Here is an 18,161-nt window from a genome sequence, read left to right on the forward strand (position 1 = left end):
CTTTTTATTTAGTTGAAGATAACGCTTGCTGCACAGATTGCTGTGTTTATAGATATGATCTGGTAGTTCAGGCTTTATTCTGTCACTTTCTATAAATACAGTTCCATAAATTCTGGATTAAACAGACTACAGTGAGACAGCAGTATGTGAGGTTTGGAGCATCGTCATGTTAATTGTGTTTGTGTGCAGCATATAACATCGCGTGATTATTTTCAAATTGAAAGTGAAAAGAAATTTTGCAGGTCTGCCATGCACAATGTTAGTGCAACTGAAGACTAACTAAAACAGGAAGTTGGTTGGTAGTACAAGGCCCCATGTAAGAAAAGTGTCTAGACAAGTCTGCCCTATGCACATTGCTTAGACCCTTTTCACACTGGGGCGGTTGTCAGGCTCTTTAGCGCTGGAAATAGCCTCCGCTACGCGCCTGAAAACCGCCTCCCATTAATTCAAGTGTGACTTTTCACACTGGGGAGGTGCTCTTGCGGAACGTTCTGAAAAGTCCTGCAAGCAGCATCTTTGGGGCGGTTTAGGAGCGCTGTATTTAGCGCTCCCAAAACAACCTACCCATTGGAAAAAATGGGCAGCACTTCGGAAGCACCGCAACATGGGAGTTTTTAACCCCTTCTTTGGGGTTAAAAGGGCCCTGCTAGAGGACAAAAAGCGTAATTTAAACAGTGCTAAAGCACCACTAAAACGAGCGGCGCTTTAGCGCTAACACAGCCCCAGCATGTCTAAGATCAGGATCATATAGAAGTGTTAGTGTTACTAAAGGGTTTTTTTTCTTTTTAAATTAAAATAACAGACATGTTATTCTAACCTGCTCGGTGCAATGATATATTGCACAGAGTGGCTTCCGATCCTCCTCTTCTTGGGTCCCCCAGCGGAGATCCTGGCTTCTCTTCTTAGAGTGTCCCCATAGCAAAAGGCGGCACACAGTGTCTGCACTCTCCCAAGCTGTGTATGGCAGTATTTCTCAGCCTTTTTTCTGTCAAGGCACCCTTTAAAAATTGACAGTCTCGAGGCACCCCATTCTAAAATGTAAAAACTATTCTAATAGTTTTCCATAACACAGCAACATCCACACACTTAGAACACCAAATGTTAGAGGTGATATATTTTTCCAAAGCAAATACACTCCGTTTTTCTCCATCACTCAGCTAATGTGACCCAAACGCTGATGGAGAAGGGCAGGGGAGGGTCAAGCAAGGATGCTATGTAGGTGACTGACATCCGCCTTATCAACTGATGTTTTATTGGTCGTTAGGACGCTGACAGCTAGTGATTGACAGCAGCAGGAGCTAATGGCTTCTGCTGCTGCTTGAGTGCTGTGTGAAGAGGAAGAAAGAGCAGGATAGGTGCAGCATCTATTCTCCCTTCTTTCCCTTCACACAGGGAAGGGGGTGGCAGAGAAATAGAAAATTTATTTTCCCCTAATGCAAGGAATGTATTAAGGTAAAAAAAAAGTTTAGTTTTAGTATCACTCTAAGGGATTAGATGCTTTTTTCTTTTAGATAATTGGTGTCCATAATAGGACTGTATACATTGAAAAATAGCAGGTTTACTTTGAAGAAGAATACCAGGTATGGATATTTTTACTTGGTTACATTGTTCCAGCTTGGACCAATGTTACTATGCATATACCATACCTGTGGGATCCCAGTTGAAGCTGGAAATGCCCATAGTAGACACCACTATTAGTGATCTCTACTAGCTTCCAAGTCCCATGCCAAGCAGCTGCCCTGCTGTTTATTTATCACATCACAGGAGGTTGCTTGCTCAGTGCGGGAACCATTGAGAGAATGGTTTGTATTTTCTCAATAAATGCAAAGTATTCTCTGATTTGGATGATGTGGAGATTGTGATGTCACCGCCCTGCCTCTCCACCTCATCCAGTCAGTGAATGCTTTGCAACTTCTGAGGTTATAAAAAGCGTTCTCTGAACGGCGCCATGCTGAGCGAGCAGTCTCCTGTGTTCACAGTGCAGAAGGGCAGCCTATTGGCATAGGATCTGGAAGCTATTGGAGGTCACTGTAGTAGCAGTGCCTACTACAAAATTGAACCATGTCGGTGATGAGAAAAATAATGAGGTCTCTTCCATGTTGGGGTAAATGGTGTTGCAAATGTAAGTACTGTCTTGCAGACAAGATTCTCTCTGAGTTAATTCTGTAACAGATTCACACACGCCTTACCGACTGTTACATGATTCTGTCTCAAGTTGCGTCATTTGTTGCACAGACAGATTTCCGACAAATTTCTACAACCCTATAAATGCCATATTTTAAACCACTTTGTGAGAAGAATATAACTAATTTACAGTCAGGCTGAATTTTAACCCTTCCGCAGGATTACAAGAATGTATCTGCATCTAATATGGTTGTCTTTCAAAGGTTAAATATTGGATGCGTTACATATAAATGCCATGTAAAATACAAAGTCTGCAAGAAATACATTGCCAAATGGTCTCCTTCCTACTGCTCACCTGTTGATTTCTCTGTAATGTTCTAAAGTCATGCCGAAAAGAAAAAATGAATGAGGTTGGGTTCACACTGGTATGACACGACAGTCGTACCACTTTGGATCCAATTTTGCCCTGCGACTTGAAGTCCGACATACGTCCAACTTCAATGAACAAGGATACAACTTTTGATCCCTGACAATACCAGGCACTGTGTCTGGTATGAATCTTTAGGGGGAACTCCATGCCAAATTTAAAAAAAGGCATGGGATCCCCCTCCAAGAGCATACCAGGCCCTTTGGTCTGGTATGGATTTCAAGGGGAACTCCCTATGCCAAAAAAATGGTGTGGGAGTCCCCCCTGGAGAAGACCCAGCAAAAGAATGAGAAGATAGCGGAGAAGACCCAGCAGAGGCAGAAGACAGCTGACAGAGAGAGAAGAAGTCGGAAGAGATGCCGGAGCTGCCTTAATAAATTACTTTAACACCCTGCTGTGTTTTATTTTTGACACTTTTTTTTATTCAGTTGAATGGGTAGGGTACCCCATACTCATTCACATAGGGTGGGGGCCGGAATCTGGGGGCCCCCTTGTCAAAAGGGGCTTCCAGACTCCGATAAGCCCGCAGACCCTGACAACCAACGGCCAGGGTTATCGGGAAGAGGCCCTTGTCCTCATCAACGTGGGGACAAGGTGCTTTTGGGGTGGGGGGGTGCAGGGCCCCCCCTGCTCCCTAAGCACCCACCCCCTCCATGTTGAGTGCATGCGGCCTGGTACGGTTCGGGGGGGGGGGGGGACTTACGCCTTTTTTTTCGGCATGGGGGGTTCCCCTTAAAATCCATACCAGACTGAAGAGCCTGGTATGCTCTTGGAGGGGGAACCCATGCGTTTTTTTTTTAATTTGCCGTGGCGTTCCCCTTCAAGATCATCAGAGCAAAAGTCACGTGCCAAAGTCGGATCAGTTAAGACGGAGATCCCACTTTGATCCGACTTCAGTGATATTCAATAGGCTGAAGTAGGATCAAAGTCAGACCAAAGTAGCGCAGCGAGCATTTTCAAAGTCAGATCGACTTGTGTCGGGCCAGTTAAGACGGCTCCCATAGGGAAACATTGATTTTTTTCACACGTCATGCAACATAAGCTTCCAATGTCGGAGCGTTTGTTGTGCCAGTGTGAACCGGACCTGAAGGTCTGATCATCCCTGTGTTTATTCCCCGTAGAGGGATTTAAATAATGTGTGCTCACTGGTGAGAAGCTTGATGAACCTTTTTTTTTTTTTGTTTTTTGTTTTTTTTTTTTTATTTACTATTTAACCAAAGAAAACGAAAACATTGGCAGCTTCCCTGCTTCCTTACATTTAATGAGATCTCAAAGCAGTCATATTAATCCATCCTGGTAAAGCAGCAACAATATGTCTGCCAGTTGTGGAATTTCACTATAATCCATATAACAAGTTGCTGTATATATTCAAATGCAAACCATTTAAGTGGAACTACTACAAGTCAGTTTATATAATGTATAAGATACAAATACATACAAACTAGAAAATGTGCACATGTACACCATAATTAATGTACAGTATTCATATGAATACAATACAGTGCAAAAAACAAGAATGGCTGAATTACAAACAAAAATTAAAGTGCAAATTAGACAACGTGCAAAAAGTTCATTGGTGATGAGAGTTCATAAGGAGAGATCCTCATAAAACATGGATCCAATAGGTGAATTCATGTGAAGTGTAAAATATAAACTTGACCACATAAAACCCGTCACCACAGAGAGACAAGAGGCTTACCAGAGAGCCATCGACCACCCTTATTCAGGGGGGGGTCATTGGATCTAGGATCCTGTGGAAAGATAACCTGATGTCCTAGTGCTTCCCTCTCCGATCTGGGACCTTGTAGAAAGATAACCTATTGTCCTGGTTTGTCCCTCTCTGGAAATCCTCACAGGTCCACCCAGAAAGCCAGCGACCCCCCCCCCCTTATTCAGGGAGGTCACAAAGCGCTTTGTTGGATCTGTGATCCACAGAAAATATGTCCTAACGCCTCTCCCCAGTAGTCTCGGAAGATATACGCCAGGAATTTCACAGCTGATCAGGGTGTGATGTTTTAGAAAAGCCTCAGAGCCGGAGTCTTCTTGGGAAACTATGACCAGAAAATCATTTTCTGGTCATAGTTCCCTAAGAAGACTCCTGGCGTATATCTTCTGAGACTACTGGGGAGAGGCGTCAGGAGATCTTTTCTGTGGATCACAGATCCAACGAAGCGTTTTGTGACCTCCCTGAATAAGGGGGGTTGCTGGCTTTCTGGGTGGACCTGTGAGGATTTCTGGAGAGGGACCAACCAGGACATCAGGTTATCTTTCTACAAGGTCCCAGATTGGAGAGGGACGCACCAGGACATTAGGTTATCCTTCCACAGGATCCTAGATCCAACAAGCGCCTTATGACCCCCCTGAATAAGGGTGGTCGCTGGCTCTCTGGTAAGCCTCTTGTCTCTCTGTGGTGACGGGTTTCACGTGGTCAAGTTTATATTTTTTACACTTCACATGACTTCACCTATTGGAGCCATGCTTTATGAGAATTTCTCCTTATGAACTCTTATTACTAATTAACTTTTTGCACGTGTCTAATTTGTACTTTATTTAATTTTTGTTTGTAATTCAGCCATTCTTTTTTCTTGCACTGTATTGTATTCATATGAATATTGTACATTAATTACGGTTTACATGTGCACATCTGCACTTTTTCTAGTTTGTATGTATTTGATAATTTCTTTTTATTGTATATTTATTTTTGTGCCCAGTATCTGGGTTATAGTGCTTAGCTGCTTGTTTTGCTGTTCTTACCAAGCGCGGATATTACTCTCATCCCAGTTTATATAATGTATTTTTTCCTGCAGACAACTGTAGTTCTAACCCATCTGAGCTCTGAATATGATGTACTTTCTTCCAAGTGATGAGAAGGATTTTTTTTTTTTTTTATCATCCTTCTGCCTTGATTATTTAAAGTGATTGTAAAGGTGTGTGTGTTATTTAAAAAAAAAAAAAAAAAAAACGTTATACTTACCTGCTCTGTGCAAGGGTTTTTCACAGAGCAGCCCCGATCTTCTTCTTCTGGGGTGCCCCGGCGGCGCTGGAGACTTTACAACCCCTTTTAAGCGGTGAGCTCTTATTTTTTTTTTTTTAAAGGTTGCAATAGCTCACTGCATTAGCACATCGTGCACCGTCTGTATTTACTGAAACAAAATGCTAATTTAATATAGAAAGAGTGAGTCTATTAAACTTAAGAAAAAGTGGAGTAGAGTTTATAGTTTTTGTAATTTTATTTTTTTTAAAGTTTTTCTTTTACTATATATAGACTATATGACAAAGGATCCCAAAAGGACTAGTTAGCTACAAATGCAGTAAAGCAGCCTGCTTTGAGGCTCTGTTTGTCTGACTGAAACTAAGTAAAAGCATAAGTCACTGGTGTGATGACACACTCCTGCTTAAAGTGATCTAACTATTTTAAAATGAGACTTGAATTCTATTTGCTGGTTGGATAAAAGATTACAAATTCTAATGTGCAATGTCTCTATTATCACTTCTGAGCAGCTCATGTGACTATAGAGTCACACATGTGGGTGTATACACAGTGGTAAATGACAGCACACTTCCCTCCTCCTCCTCCTCCTCCTCCTCCTTCATGCCCACTAACCAGTTAAACACAATGGGGGTGGGATATTACATGTAGATTAAAGAGGTTGCAAACCTCCGCAAACACCTCCACGACACCATCTCGGAATGAATGGCACCCGTGGGCCGTTCCTTCAGAGCGCATGTGCCAGTGATGTCACTGGCTGCATGCACTGGAAATATCTCCTAAACTGTACAGGTTTAGGAGATATTTTCACTACCTATAGGTAAGCCTTATTATATACTTGCCTATAGGTAAAAGTCTGAGTCTGAGGAAGTTCCTCCTGCTTATGTTTCCCTGCAGACAGGCTGGGAAAGAGCTGGGTCATGTGACAGCTGTATATCAACTAGGGAAAAGGTACTTGTTTCCTTTTTTTTTTTTTTTTTTTTTTTTTTTTAAATAAAATAATTAGTGCCATCATCCACATACAGAAAGAGAAGGGACAATATAAATTAAAGTGTGTGTTTTAGTAAAACTTTAAACACAGCTTGGTTTATAGGGAAAGTCTATTTATGCCTGTTTCTATGTCCTAGGCCAGGGGTCTCCAAACTGCAGCCTGAAGGCCAGATGTGACCCTTTGCTAGCCTTTGTATGGCCCTTTAGGCACTATTCCTCCAACTGACACCAACAAGAGGGCACTATTTCTTCCACTGATACCAATGATGGGATACTAGTACTCCTAATAGGGGCACTACTCCTCCTCCTACTGACCACCAACCCCGAGGCCTAATTTACTCTCACTGATGCTGGGCCCAGGGCATTTTCTTCCCCTCGCTGGCCACAATCCAGCCCTCCTAAAGTCTGAAGGACAATAAACAGGCACTTTATTTGAAAATTTTGGAGACCCCTCTCCTAGGCTATTGAACAACTATTAAAGGGCTGATAATCCTAACCTGTATTTTTATTTTCAGATCGGACCCAGTTGCCCAGAAACATGATTGAAAACAGCATGTTTGAAGAGGAACCAGATGTGGTTGATCTGGCCAAAGAGCCTAGTTTAAATCCCCTGGAATCTGAAGAAGTAGAGTATGAACCTCGAAGCTCACGATTATTGGTACGTGGTTTGGGAGAGCATGAATTGGATGATGATGAAGAGGATTATGAATCTTCAGCAAAGCTGCTGGGCATGTCATTCATGAACAGGAGTTCAGGTCGGAGTAACCCTGGGAACTTCAGACAGGTTCAGGAAGGACTGTGTCCTACACCTTCAGCAAGGACAGCGATCGTGAGCATCGTAGTGGTTGTCATTATAGTGTCCATAGTGACAGTGGTTTACCTGCTTCCAAAGTGCACATTTACCAAAGACGGATGCCATAAGAAAAACCACACAATGGAACTGGTTTACCCCATAGCTACTAACGGGAAGCTGTTTCCCTGGACAAAAAGCAGACTTCCAAACGCGATCATACCACTGGAATATACCATTAATCTGCACCCCAATCTGACCACCATGATGTTTTGTGGTAGTGTTCAGATTAAAATGAAAATTATAGAGGACACAAAGACTGTTGTACTTCATAGCTCAGGTCTACAAAATTTTGAGGCAAGTGTCATTGTAACTGGAGGGGCCACTCACAAGCTCAGCATTTTGGAATACCCAACATTTGACATGATTGCAATGGATTTACCAGAAAAACTATCAAAAGGAACGGAAATTACAGTCAATATTGAATATTGTTCCAATTTCTCAAGTTCTTATTATGGATTTTATAAAATCTCCTATGTGGATGAAGGCGATAGGTAATTGGCTTTCATTCTCTTATTTACTTGAATCGATGTGTCCAAAAGCTCTGCTTTAAGCAGCCATGATGGGAATGGGGGGTGGGGGGGCGGGGGATTGAGAACCAAACTCTTTCAATCAACATTAAGGCTCTATGCACACTAGACACTCAAATGCTTAAAAAACTTCTAATATTTATAAGCTAACATTTTTGCAGTATTTAGGAGCATTTGCAAGAGTGTTTAGTAGTGGTAGCATTTTCGTAAAGGAGTGGGCGGTCGCCGGCATCCATAACAAACAGTGAATAGCTGGTTGTTAAGCGGGCGCTGAGTCCTTATCAACGGATGACTCATCAGCATGGGGGTCCCCCCCTCCCAATCCATACCAGGCCCCTCGGGTCTAGTATGCATTTTAAGGGTAACCCCACACCAAAATAAAAACCATGGGGTCCCCCCTAGATCCATACCAGACCTTTTAGGTACCCCAGCCTCTGGAAGCACCTTGTCCACATGCTGGTGAGGACAATGGCTTCTTCCCCACAACCCTGGCCCAGTGGCCACAGCTTGTAATGCTAGGGGGTTGTTTTTAACAATTTCTCAACAAAATAAAGCATGGAGACCTGTATGGATGGTTTGCTTTGAGTATTAAGAATGAATAGAATAGGGTTTGTTTGTGGTGCTCCAATGTAGTTTTGTTCAATTTTCAAGTGTGTGGGTGGGGGGAAAAGGAATATCGTGCATTCTAATGGTCTGTTTCTTTTAAGTCGATAATGTTTTAGTACAGGGCCCCCTTATGATCCATGAGCTGAAGTTAGCTCATGGAGATAATTTTGGTTTGTACCTTTTTTCTTTTTTTCTTTTTTATTGGTCCGGTTTGCAACCAGGAGGCACAGAGTGATATAGTGGCAAGCTTCACTTGTATTGGGGCATGACATAGGATATTGCACTTCCTGATGATATTTTCTCTGGTAAATAGCGAGCTGTACACTGTGTATGTGATATGGGAGGAGTTTGATTAGTTCATCTGCACTTGCTGTGGCCCAATGGATCCGCTGCTCTAGGACCTTCTGAATGGTTGTTAGGGACATTTCAACATTATTGGTAATTGGTGCACTTGGTTAAATTGGTGTAAATATTGCAATGTGTGGGGTTAGTGAATTGGTCTCCCAATTTGAGAGAGGGCTGGATTTGGCTTCAAATGTCAGTCATGCATTTAAGAAACTTTTATTTTCTTTGTTGGCTTTTTAAAATGGATTTAAATAAAATCGCTATATTTATAAGACTGGTGTGAGGATTGCAACTTCTGGAAATGAGGAGACTTGATTATACTCTGCCAATGTTGGATAACAAAGGGCTTAAAATCTCCCCGTCCCCAGCGCCTGTGACCAAAAGTGAAGGGGAAGCAGTAGGCTGATAGGGTCCTCTTTCCATCACTAAGCTTTGTTCTCCTATCAGCAAGTTCCTAATTAGCACATGAGCAGTGCAGCAGTTCTTCCAGTCCAAGCTCTGGGTATTGCAAGATGCTAATACCAGGTCAAATCCAGGTATTCAGGAAAAGGTGTATATGGAATGAAGTAAAATTAGTGTTTTTGTTTTTTTTCATTTAGCAATTAAGTCTTGTGTAAATTTCACATTGCATGAACTTGGAACCGTTATCTCCCTGCACATACAAGGGCCATTGCTTTTTAATACATTGCTTTTAAAGAAAGACAAGCCTAAATAAGGGGAGACGTGACTCTGTGCCCCCAGCCCTGCAATCTGTTCATCCCCCTGGGTACTATAGCAGCTGTTGTCTGCATTGTCTCTGTGTCACAAATGTCTCCATAGCCGTCTGCTGAGAAATCATCTCAATTGCACACCTATACAGGCAGTGGCTGCTGGACGACACGCGGGAGTGACCTTTCATTGAATATTATTTAAAGTGCGCCTACAATAAAACCAACTTTAACAATCTGAAGAAAGGGCTGACATACTTTTTCAGAAGTGAAGCGCTAATCCAGGGTCTTTCCAGTACTGCTTATGTAAACAAAAATAGAAGCACTTGTTCATTTAATTTTTTTCAAGGTGAGTGTCAGAGTTCTTATTAAGCTGACACTTTGCAATCATGGCTAAAGAAAACGAAAGCCTGGACATTATGTGACCAGAACTGGAGGGAACCAGGAGCAGCATTTTCCCCAGGAACGGCAAAGCTTGGATACAGCTTGGATACACACGTACCGAAAATCGGCCAGTTCAATGGCAACAGGCCGACTTTGTGTTTACTCCTTTCTGTTCGACAGAAACCCCCTTCTGTCGACTAGTCGTGCTAGAAATCCAGCATTCTATCAGTGCTTGCAGCCAATGACTGCACCGCTGATCTGTGTATTTTGACAGGGGAGGGAGCCCCCTCCCCCTGTCAAAATAGAATAGCGGGAGAAAGTCCTGCATCTACATCACTTGTGTTGATGCGGGGATATGTGAGTTTTATTTGTATAGCCTGCTGGTTGCACAAAAAAAAAAAAAAAAAAACCTCAATGTGTATACTAAACTTAACTTTTTATTCCCTTCTGTTACTCTTTATCCCTTCTGCAAGAGGAATGTTGATGGCGTGCTGGACCTAAAGGTAAGTATAATCAGATATGATCTCCAGCTTCAAGAGGCAGTTGTCTAATGTATATATGGCTCCCAGCCAAATCTTTAAAGTGGATCTCAACATTTCATATTCCTGATATGTGCCTGCTGTACCATGTACTTGTATGTAAAAGTATCCTGTTCTCTTTGTGTGAAATATCTGGTGATCCTGCCCCTGCTTTCCTGATTCAAACTGACCATGCTAGGCATTGAGAGCACATCTATCCCAGCGTGGTCAGTTTTCTGGCTGGTCACACCTGTGCTGACACCTCCACCTGCACAGCTAATCACTGGGAAGGTCAGTGAACTGCTGTTTCTCCACCCCACCTCTCTAAGCCCCTTATGCAGCTGAGAACAGAGATTACGTGATCCCTCTTCCCCCCTCCGCTAAGGTCACTTATGCTGGCCAACTTTCTGCCTCCTTTTCGATCTACCAAGGGACCAGACAGGGTTGCCCCCTGTCACCATCCCTTTTTACCTTGGCCTTTGAACCCCTGGCCATTGCCTTTAGAGATTATCCCTATATCTCTGGCATCTCGTAAGCCAGTATTCATCATAAAGTCAGCCTCTTTGCTGCTGATGCCCTCTTGACCCTGACCATTTTCCTAATCTTCAATCCTTACTCTCCCGTTTCTCAGCCTTCTCTAGGCTTGAAGTCAACCCCTATAAGACCACTACCTTGAACATTACCTTACCACCCTCTTTGGTGGCTCAGCTACGAGCCTTTTTCCCATACGGATGGAACTCCTCCTCCCTGGATTACCTTGGCGTCATGTTGATTCCTCTTTACTCATCCCTTTTTGCCACCAACTAATATCCCTTGCTACGATCACTTACACCCTTAATGAAATCCTGGCGGTTTCCATCTTTTGTCCTGGATAGGTCGCATCCACACGGTCAAGATGACCATTGTCCCTAAAGTTCTTTATTTCTGTACTCCCTTCCTTTTTCCTACAATTATTGCAGAATAAGGTCCTATCCTTCATCTGGGCTTTTCAATGTCCCCGGGTGTCGCGTTCCACCCTTTACAGACATAGATTGCGAGGTGGCCTATGGGTACCTAATTTAGCCAAGTACTATCAGGCTGCCCAGATCTCTTAATTAACCTTGCTCCATGCAACCTCCGACATCCTGCTGTGGGTGCTTCCTGAACTCTCCAACAGTGCCCCTATTCCTCTTTCGGCTCTATTGTGGCTTCCTTATAAGCTATACCCCTCCTCTCTTAGCCCGCTTATGTGTCATAGCTTAAAACTCTGGGACTCTGTCCGCTACTCAGGTAACCTTATGTCCCCCTTTCTACCACTCCTCCCTCTTCCTAATAATCCCCTGTTCCTGCCGGGCCTTGATCAACCAAGCTCCTTCTCTTGGTGGTCCACACATGGCTTCACGGAGGTCCGACATTTTCTCTCATCCCGCATTCTTCCCTCCTGGTCTTCCTTCCAGGATACCCATGAGGCGCCCTTGGCAGAATTCCAACGCTACGCTCATCTAAACCACTGGGTCTCTTCGTTGAGACGCAACTCCTCTTATCCTTTCCAAAAAACATTTTTTGAACACCTTTGCCTCCATTCCCCCTCGGTGAATCTATTCTTCTCTAAACGCTATAGACTTGCCCGAGGCCGCATCTTATAAGTTGTGGTGGGAACAGGACTTGGAGACCTCTATCGAACCAGAAGACTGGAACAAGGCTTGGTTCTCTGTCACTAAATGCTCCTTCGACACGGCTACCCTAGAAGCTGCATACAAAGTTCTTCTATGGTGGTACTGGGTCCCGGCCCGGATAGCAAGCACAAATCCATCCTTTAATAACCGATGCTTTAAAGAGTGTGACCAATGGGGCGATGTAATACACATTTGGTGGGCTTGTCCTCGCCTCATAGGGTTTTGGTTCAGGGTGTTTTGGACTCCTACACTCCTTATTTCATATACCCATATGCAGAGATGCTAAACCTTCCTTGTTGCACTACCCGATTTAGGGCTTGCTTTCTTACCAACAGAAACTGGCAACTTATTTGTTTATCGCGGCCAAACGGGTTACAGCAAGAGCTTGGAAGAGGTCCTCTGTTCCGTTTGCAATAGTGAAGCGCACTCTAACTTATCTCATGATCAGTGAGACAATGTAGAGTATTTTAAATGATTCTCACTCTAAATTCCATAAAGTATGGTCACCTTGGTGGTCCTATGCTACTCCCACTTTGCACCTGAGCAGTCTGGGCCTCACCTGAGTTTGGTCTTCCCCCTCCTGCAGGACTCCCCCAAACCCGCCCCCTCCTTTTTCTCTTTCTATCCTGACCCCTACTTCCTTGTCTCTCTCTCTCTTCTCTCTCTCTTTTTTCTTCTGCAATCGAGACTATGCCTATGGCCGCCCTTGGTCTACTTTGCTCTAGGGTAACCCTGGATCCTCGGATTTAGGGCCCACCGCTTGTTGGCCACCATTGCTACATTTTAAACTTTTTTTTTCTTTTTGTATTTTTGCCGAATGTTCATCCCGACCTGTGGCTGGGGGATCCATCAGACCAATACATGCATTTCCCTCCGCTGTGATCCAGTGCACCTGCATCTTGGGCCCTAGTTAGTTGGCCCTCATGCCCTGACGATCTATAGGGACCTATGGGTTGTCCCATAAGATCGCCCAGTACAGGGCTAATACCCATTAAAGTCAAATGGTTATGTTCACTGAACTGCACCTCTGCACGGGTGAACGTTTTTTAAGATGTTATACTTCTTCCAATAAAAATATTGTTCCAGAACTTTAATGGCATCTCAGTCTTAGTCCGTAGGGTTCAATGTTGAGTTGGCCCACCCTGTGTAGCTTCAACTCTTCTGGGAAGGCTGTCTCACAAGGTTTAGGTGTGTGTCTATGGGATTGTTTAACCATTCTTCCAGAAGCACATTTGTAAGGTCAGGCACTTATGTTGGACAAGCAGGCCTGGCTCGCAGTCTCCACTCTAATTCATCCATTGGTATTCTATTGGGTTGAGGTGGAGGCCAGTCAGACCTTTGTTGGTGCACTGGTCCAAATCATTTGGTGAAGGGGAGATTATGGTGTGGGGCTGTTTCTCAGGGGTTGGGCTTGGCCCCTTACTTCCAGTGAAGGGAACTAAGGGGTCAGCATACCAAGACATTTTGGACAGTTTCATGCTCCCAACTTTGTGGGAACAGTTTGGGAATGGCCCTTTCTGTTCCAACATGACTGCACACCAGTGCATAAAGCAAGGTCCAAAAAGATATGGCTGAGCGAGTTTGGGGTGGAGGAACTTGACTGGCTGCACAGAGCCCTGACCTCAACCCGATAGAACACCTTTGGGATGAATTAGAGCGGAGACTGTGAGCCATGCCTTCTCGTCCAACATCAGTGCCTCACCTCACAAATGCACTTCTGGAAGAATGGTCAAACATACCCATTGACACACACTCCTAAACCTTGTGGACGGCCTTCCCAGAAGAGTTGATGCTGTTATAGCTGCAAAGGGTGGGCCAACTCAATATTGAACTCTGCAGACTTAGACGCCATTAAAGTTCATGTGCCTGTAAAAGCAGGCGTCTCAATACTTTTGACATTATTTATAAAAATATACACACACTCCTATATGGTCAACAGCTTAGTTCATGTAATTTGTTTATTAAAGGTTGAAATTTTTACTTATTGTTAGGGATGCACCGTAATTTCGGCCACCATATTGGCCGAAAATGGCCCTTTCGGCAAAAAGCCGAAAGGGAATTCTTGCCAAAAATGGGGCGGGGCCTGCTGGGCCCACGGGGGTGTCATTCTGGAGCGCCTGTCCTTACTCTCTCCTTCTCCCCTCCCCTCCCTCCTCGTCCATGCTGCAGGCGGCCTGTGGGGTCTCTGAGTAATGTCCCTCTCTCCCCGAGCGGTGGCTGCATATGGATCCTCAGCCGATGTGTAAATCGGCTGTGCAGGAGCTAGGTCACGCTGTTTACTCTGAAAGTGAAAGTAAGGGAGAGGTGTCTAGCAGTGTGTGCTGTGCTCTCTGCTTCCCCCTACAGTGCAGTACCGGCATGGAGATTGAAGGTACAGAGCTGCAGCTGCCAATTTTTAAAAAGGCTGTCTATCTATGTTTGTATGCATGTGCGTTTTTATATGTGTGTATGTTTATATATGTGTGTATGTGTGTTTTATATGTGTATGTTTGTGTGTGTGTGTTTTATATGTGTATGTTTATATGCACTGGTGAGGCACAGGCAGGCTGCAGGACGGGCACTGGTAGGCTGCTGGGCACTGGTGTGGCACAGGCAGGCTGCAAATGATGGGCACTGGTAGGCTGCTGGGCACTGGTGAGGCACAGGCAGGCTGCAAATGATGGGCACTGGTAGGCTGCTGGGCACTGGTGAGGCACTGGTAGGCTGCTGGGCACTGGTGAGGCACAGGCAGGCTGCAAATGATGGGCACTGGTAGGTTGCTGGGCACAGGCAGGCTGCATATGATGGCCACTTGTGAGGCTGCATTGATCTCCTGTAGTATGTCTGCAGTCTCTGACCATCTCCTGTAGCATGTCTGCAGTCTCTGACCATCTCTTGTACTATGTCTGCAGTCCCTGATCATCTCCTGTACTATGTCTGCAGTCCCTGATCATCTCCTGTACTATGTCTGCAGTCCCTGATCATCTCCTGTACTATGTCTGCAGTCTCTGATCATCTCCTGTACTATGCAGTCTCTGATCATCTCCTGTACTATGCAGTCTCTGATCATCTCCTGTACTATGCAGTCTCTGACCATCTCCTGTACCATGTCTGCAGTCTCTGATCATCTCCTGTACTATGTCTGCAGTATCTGACCATCTCCTGTACCATGTCTGCAGTATCTGACCATCTCCTGTAGTATGTCTGCAGTCTCTGACCATTTCCTGTACTACGTCTGCAGTCTCTGACCATCTCCTGTACTATGTCTGCAGTCTCTGACCATCTCCTGTACTATGTCTGCAGTCTCTGACCATCTCCTGTACTATGTCTGCAGTCTCTGACCATCTCCTGTACTATGTCTGCAGTCTCTGACCATTTCCTGTACTATGTCTGCAGTCTCTGACCATCTCCTGTATAAAAATATTTTTTTAAAAACAGTCACTTTTGGTATCGGTTTTCAGGATCAAGGAAGATTTATTTTCGGTATCGGTTTCGGCACCAAAAAACCCATTCGGTGCATCACTACTTATTGTATATCCCATATACATGTGGCCAGAAATATTTGCTCTTTTGAATATATATTTCACTCTTTATAGTGCTTCTCATTGCTGGCCTTTTCCTACACCTCCAGTGCAAATCTATCAATGTGCTCAGACTGATCACAAAATCAATGCAGTCTATAGGTGGCTTCAAACCTATTGATCGGCAATATTGTCACGTTAAAATATTTTCAGGATGTGATATTATAACATAAAAATGATATGTTCACTGAACATCTAATGTATATAACTGACGTTCACTGAACATGGACCGTAGTTAAATTCCAATAGTCAGCTGGCTGATAAATTGGAAAAAATATCCACAGTTTTAAAGCTGTTTGTTCAGTTCTACTAAACATGTTTGAATTTGATATCACGCATGTGTACATATAATTAATTTGTACATGTTGCTATAGCGGTAAAAGGAAGTATGAGTTCTCCGGGGTGTTTTTAGTCTAATACTGTGCTATTAGAAAACAAACATGTATAATGCCTCTTGTATGTTCCAGTAATGTGACCTGTGCTACAATAGCCGTTGTCAGACTAAACAGGGATATGGGAAGACATTATGCTAATGTTTACTTTCATGTTTAACAGCAAAAAGTGGCTTGCAGCGACACAGTTTGAGCCTCTTGCAGCAAGAAAAGCTTTTCCATGCTTTGATGAACCAGCATTTAAATCCACATTCCAAGTGAAGATCAAAAGAACCGAAAAGCATATTGCTTTATCAAACATGCCCAAGGTAATCTTGTTTCTCTCTTATCTTGATGGTGGGAGCTTTATAGGCTCTTAATGTTTTTAATCCTCCCGTGATTTGATATTTAGAGGGGGTGGATTCAACGAAAAAAAACTTGATATATCACATCAAGTCCTATATACTATAATTAAACAGTTTAAAGTGGTTGTAAAGACTCAAGGTTTTTTACCTTCGTGCCTTCTACCCCCGACACTCACTTGAGCCCCATCTGAATCCAGCGATGAGCAGCGGCTCTCCCGGGTCTCTTCCTCCACATTGGCTGAGATAGCAGGGGGAGCCATTGGTTCCCACTACAGTCATTCACAGTAGGGATGCACCGAAATTTTGGCCGCTGAAAATGGCCTTTTTGCCAATTTGCCAAAAGAGAAAAATGGCCGAAAATGGGATGGGGCCTGCCCCCCCGCCCCTGGTGCCGCCCATTATGGGGGTGTCCTATAGCGTAGAAGAGAGAGGAGAGCCGCTGCTTGGTTGATTATAGCGAACATAACAGCTTTCATTTCAATAGCTGTGTGTTCCCCGCCGCGCACCGTCACAGCCCCTCCCCCTTGTCCAGGGAACTTTGATATCAAAGTGCACGGACAAAGAGGAGGGGTTGTATGTGACGGCGCGCGGCGGGGAACATACCGCTATTAAAATGATAGCTGTTATGTTCCCCGCGCTCTAATCAACCAGGCGGCCTCTCCTCTCTCTTCCCTCGCACAGGCTGGCTGCACTGGGGACACAGGCTGGCAGGCTGGCTGCACTGGGGACACAGGCTGACTGCACTGGGGACACAGGCTGGCTGCACTGGGGACACAGGCTGGCTGGCTGCACTGGGGACACAGGCTGGCTGGCTGCATTGGGGACACAGGCTGGCTGGCTGCATTGGGGACACAGGCTGGCTGGCTGCATTGGGGACACAGGCTGGCTGGCTGCATTGGGGACACAGGCAGGCTGCATCTGACGGGCACTGGTGAGGCTGCATTGATCTCTTGTATCATGTCTGCAGTCTCTGACCATCTCCTATATCATGTCCCCAGTCTCTGACCATTCTCCTGTACCATGTCCCCAGTCTCTGACTATTCTCCTGTACCATGTCCCCAGTCTCTGACCATTCTCCTGTACCATGTCCCCAGTCTCTGACCATTCTTCTGTACCATGTCCCCAGTCTCTGACCATTCTCCTGTACCATGTCCCCAGTCTCTGACCATCTCCTGTATAAAAATATTTAAAAAAAAATAAGTTTCGGTATCGGTCATTTTCAGTATCAGTGTTCGGCCTAGTGTATTTTTCATCTGGTATCGATTCCGGCACCAAAAAACCCATTCGGTGTACCCCTAATTCATAACCAGTGAGCCAATGTGGAGAGAGCAGGGGTGGGGTCGAGCGCCGCTTTGTATGTGAATGGATACACAGAGTAGCTGCTCGGGAGTGAGCCTGTTCCGTCAGATTAGGCGACCCCTCAGATTTTGTAAGTGACATTCCTTTCGCCGCCATCTTGCTACACCCCGCACTTGGCGACACTAAGGATACAGTGAGATGGCGGCAAGCGGACATCTTGTTACACCCACTGGAGTTTTGCATTTCACACTTATTTTTAACAGTAAATGTAGCTTGTCTAGTGAAATTCAGTATTTTTTAATCCCTCAGATTGTTTTGATGTTGATTTTTCAAAGTAGCGGTCTTGTGTCAGATTAACAAACCTGTGAGATCAGCAGGTTTGCCTCTACATTTAAAATTCAACATCTAAACAGTCAGACGGATTTTTAAATACAGAAATTT

At 44.4% G+C, this 18,161-nt stretch overlaps 1 protein-coding gene across 3 annotated transcripts in view; it reads left to right on the top strand.

The window, feature by feature from the left end:
• The window catches only part of LNPEP (leucyl and cystinyl aminopeptidase), a 207,777-nt gene that overhangs the window by 90,601 nt on the left and 99,015 nt on the right, over window positions 1-18,161 (top strand). For all 3 annotated transcript variants that reach the window (XM_073624540.1, XM_073624539.1, XM_073624538.1), the window contains 2 exons: window positions 7,046-7,874; window positions 16,241-16,385. In XM_073624540.1, the coding sequence (XP_073480641.1) occupies window positions 7,069-7,874; window positions 16,241-16,385 (951 nt within the window). In that variant the 5' untranslated portion in view covers window positions 7,046-7,068. The remainder of the gene's footprint in view (window positions 1-7,045; window positions 7,875-16,240; window positions 16,386-18,161) is intronic.

The sequence above is a fragment of the Aquarana catesbeiana genome, linkage group LG01 (assembly GCF_042186555.1).
Source record: "Aquarana catesbeiana isolate 2022-GZ linkage group LG01, ASM4218655v1, whole genome shotgun sequence".
Lineage (NCBI taxonomy): Eukaryota > Metazoa > Chordata > Amphibia > Anura > Ranidae > Aquarana > Aquarana catesbeiana.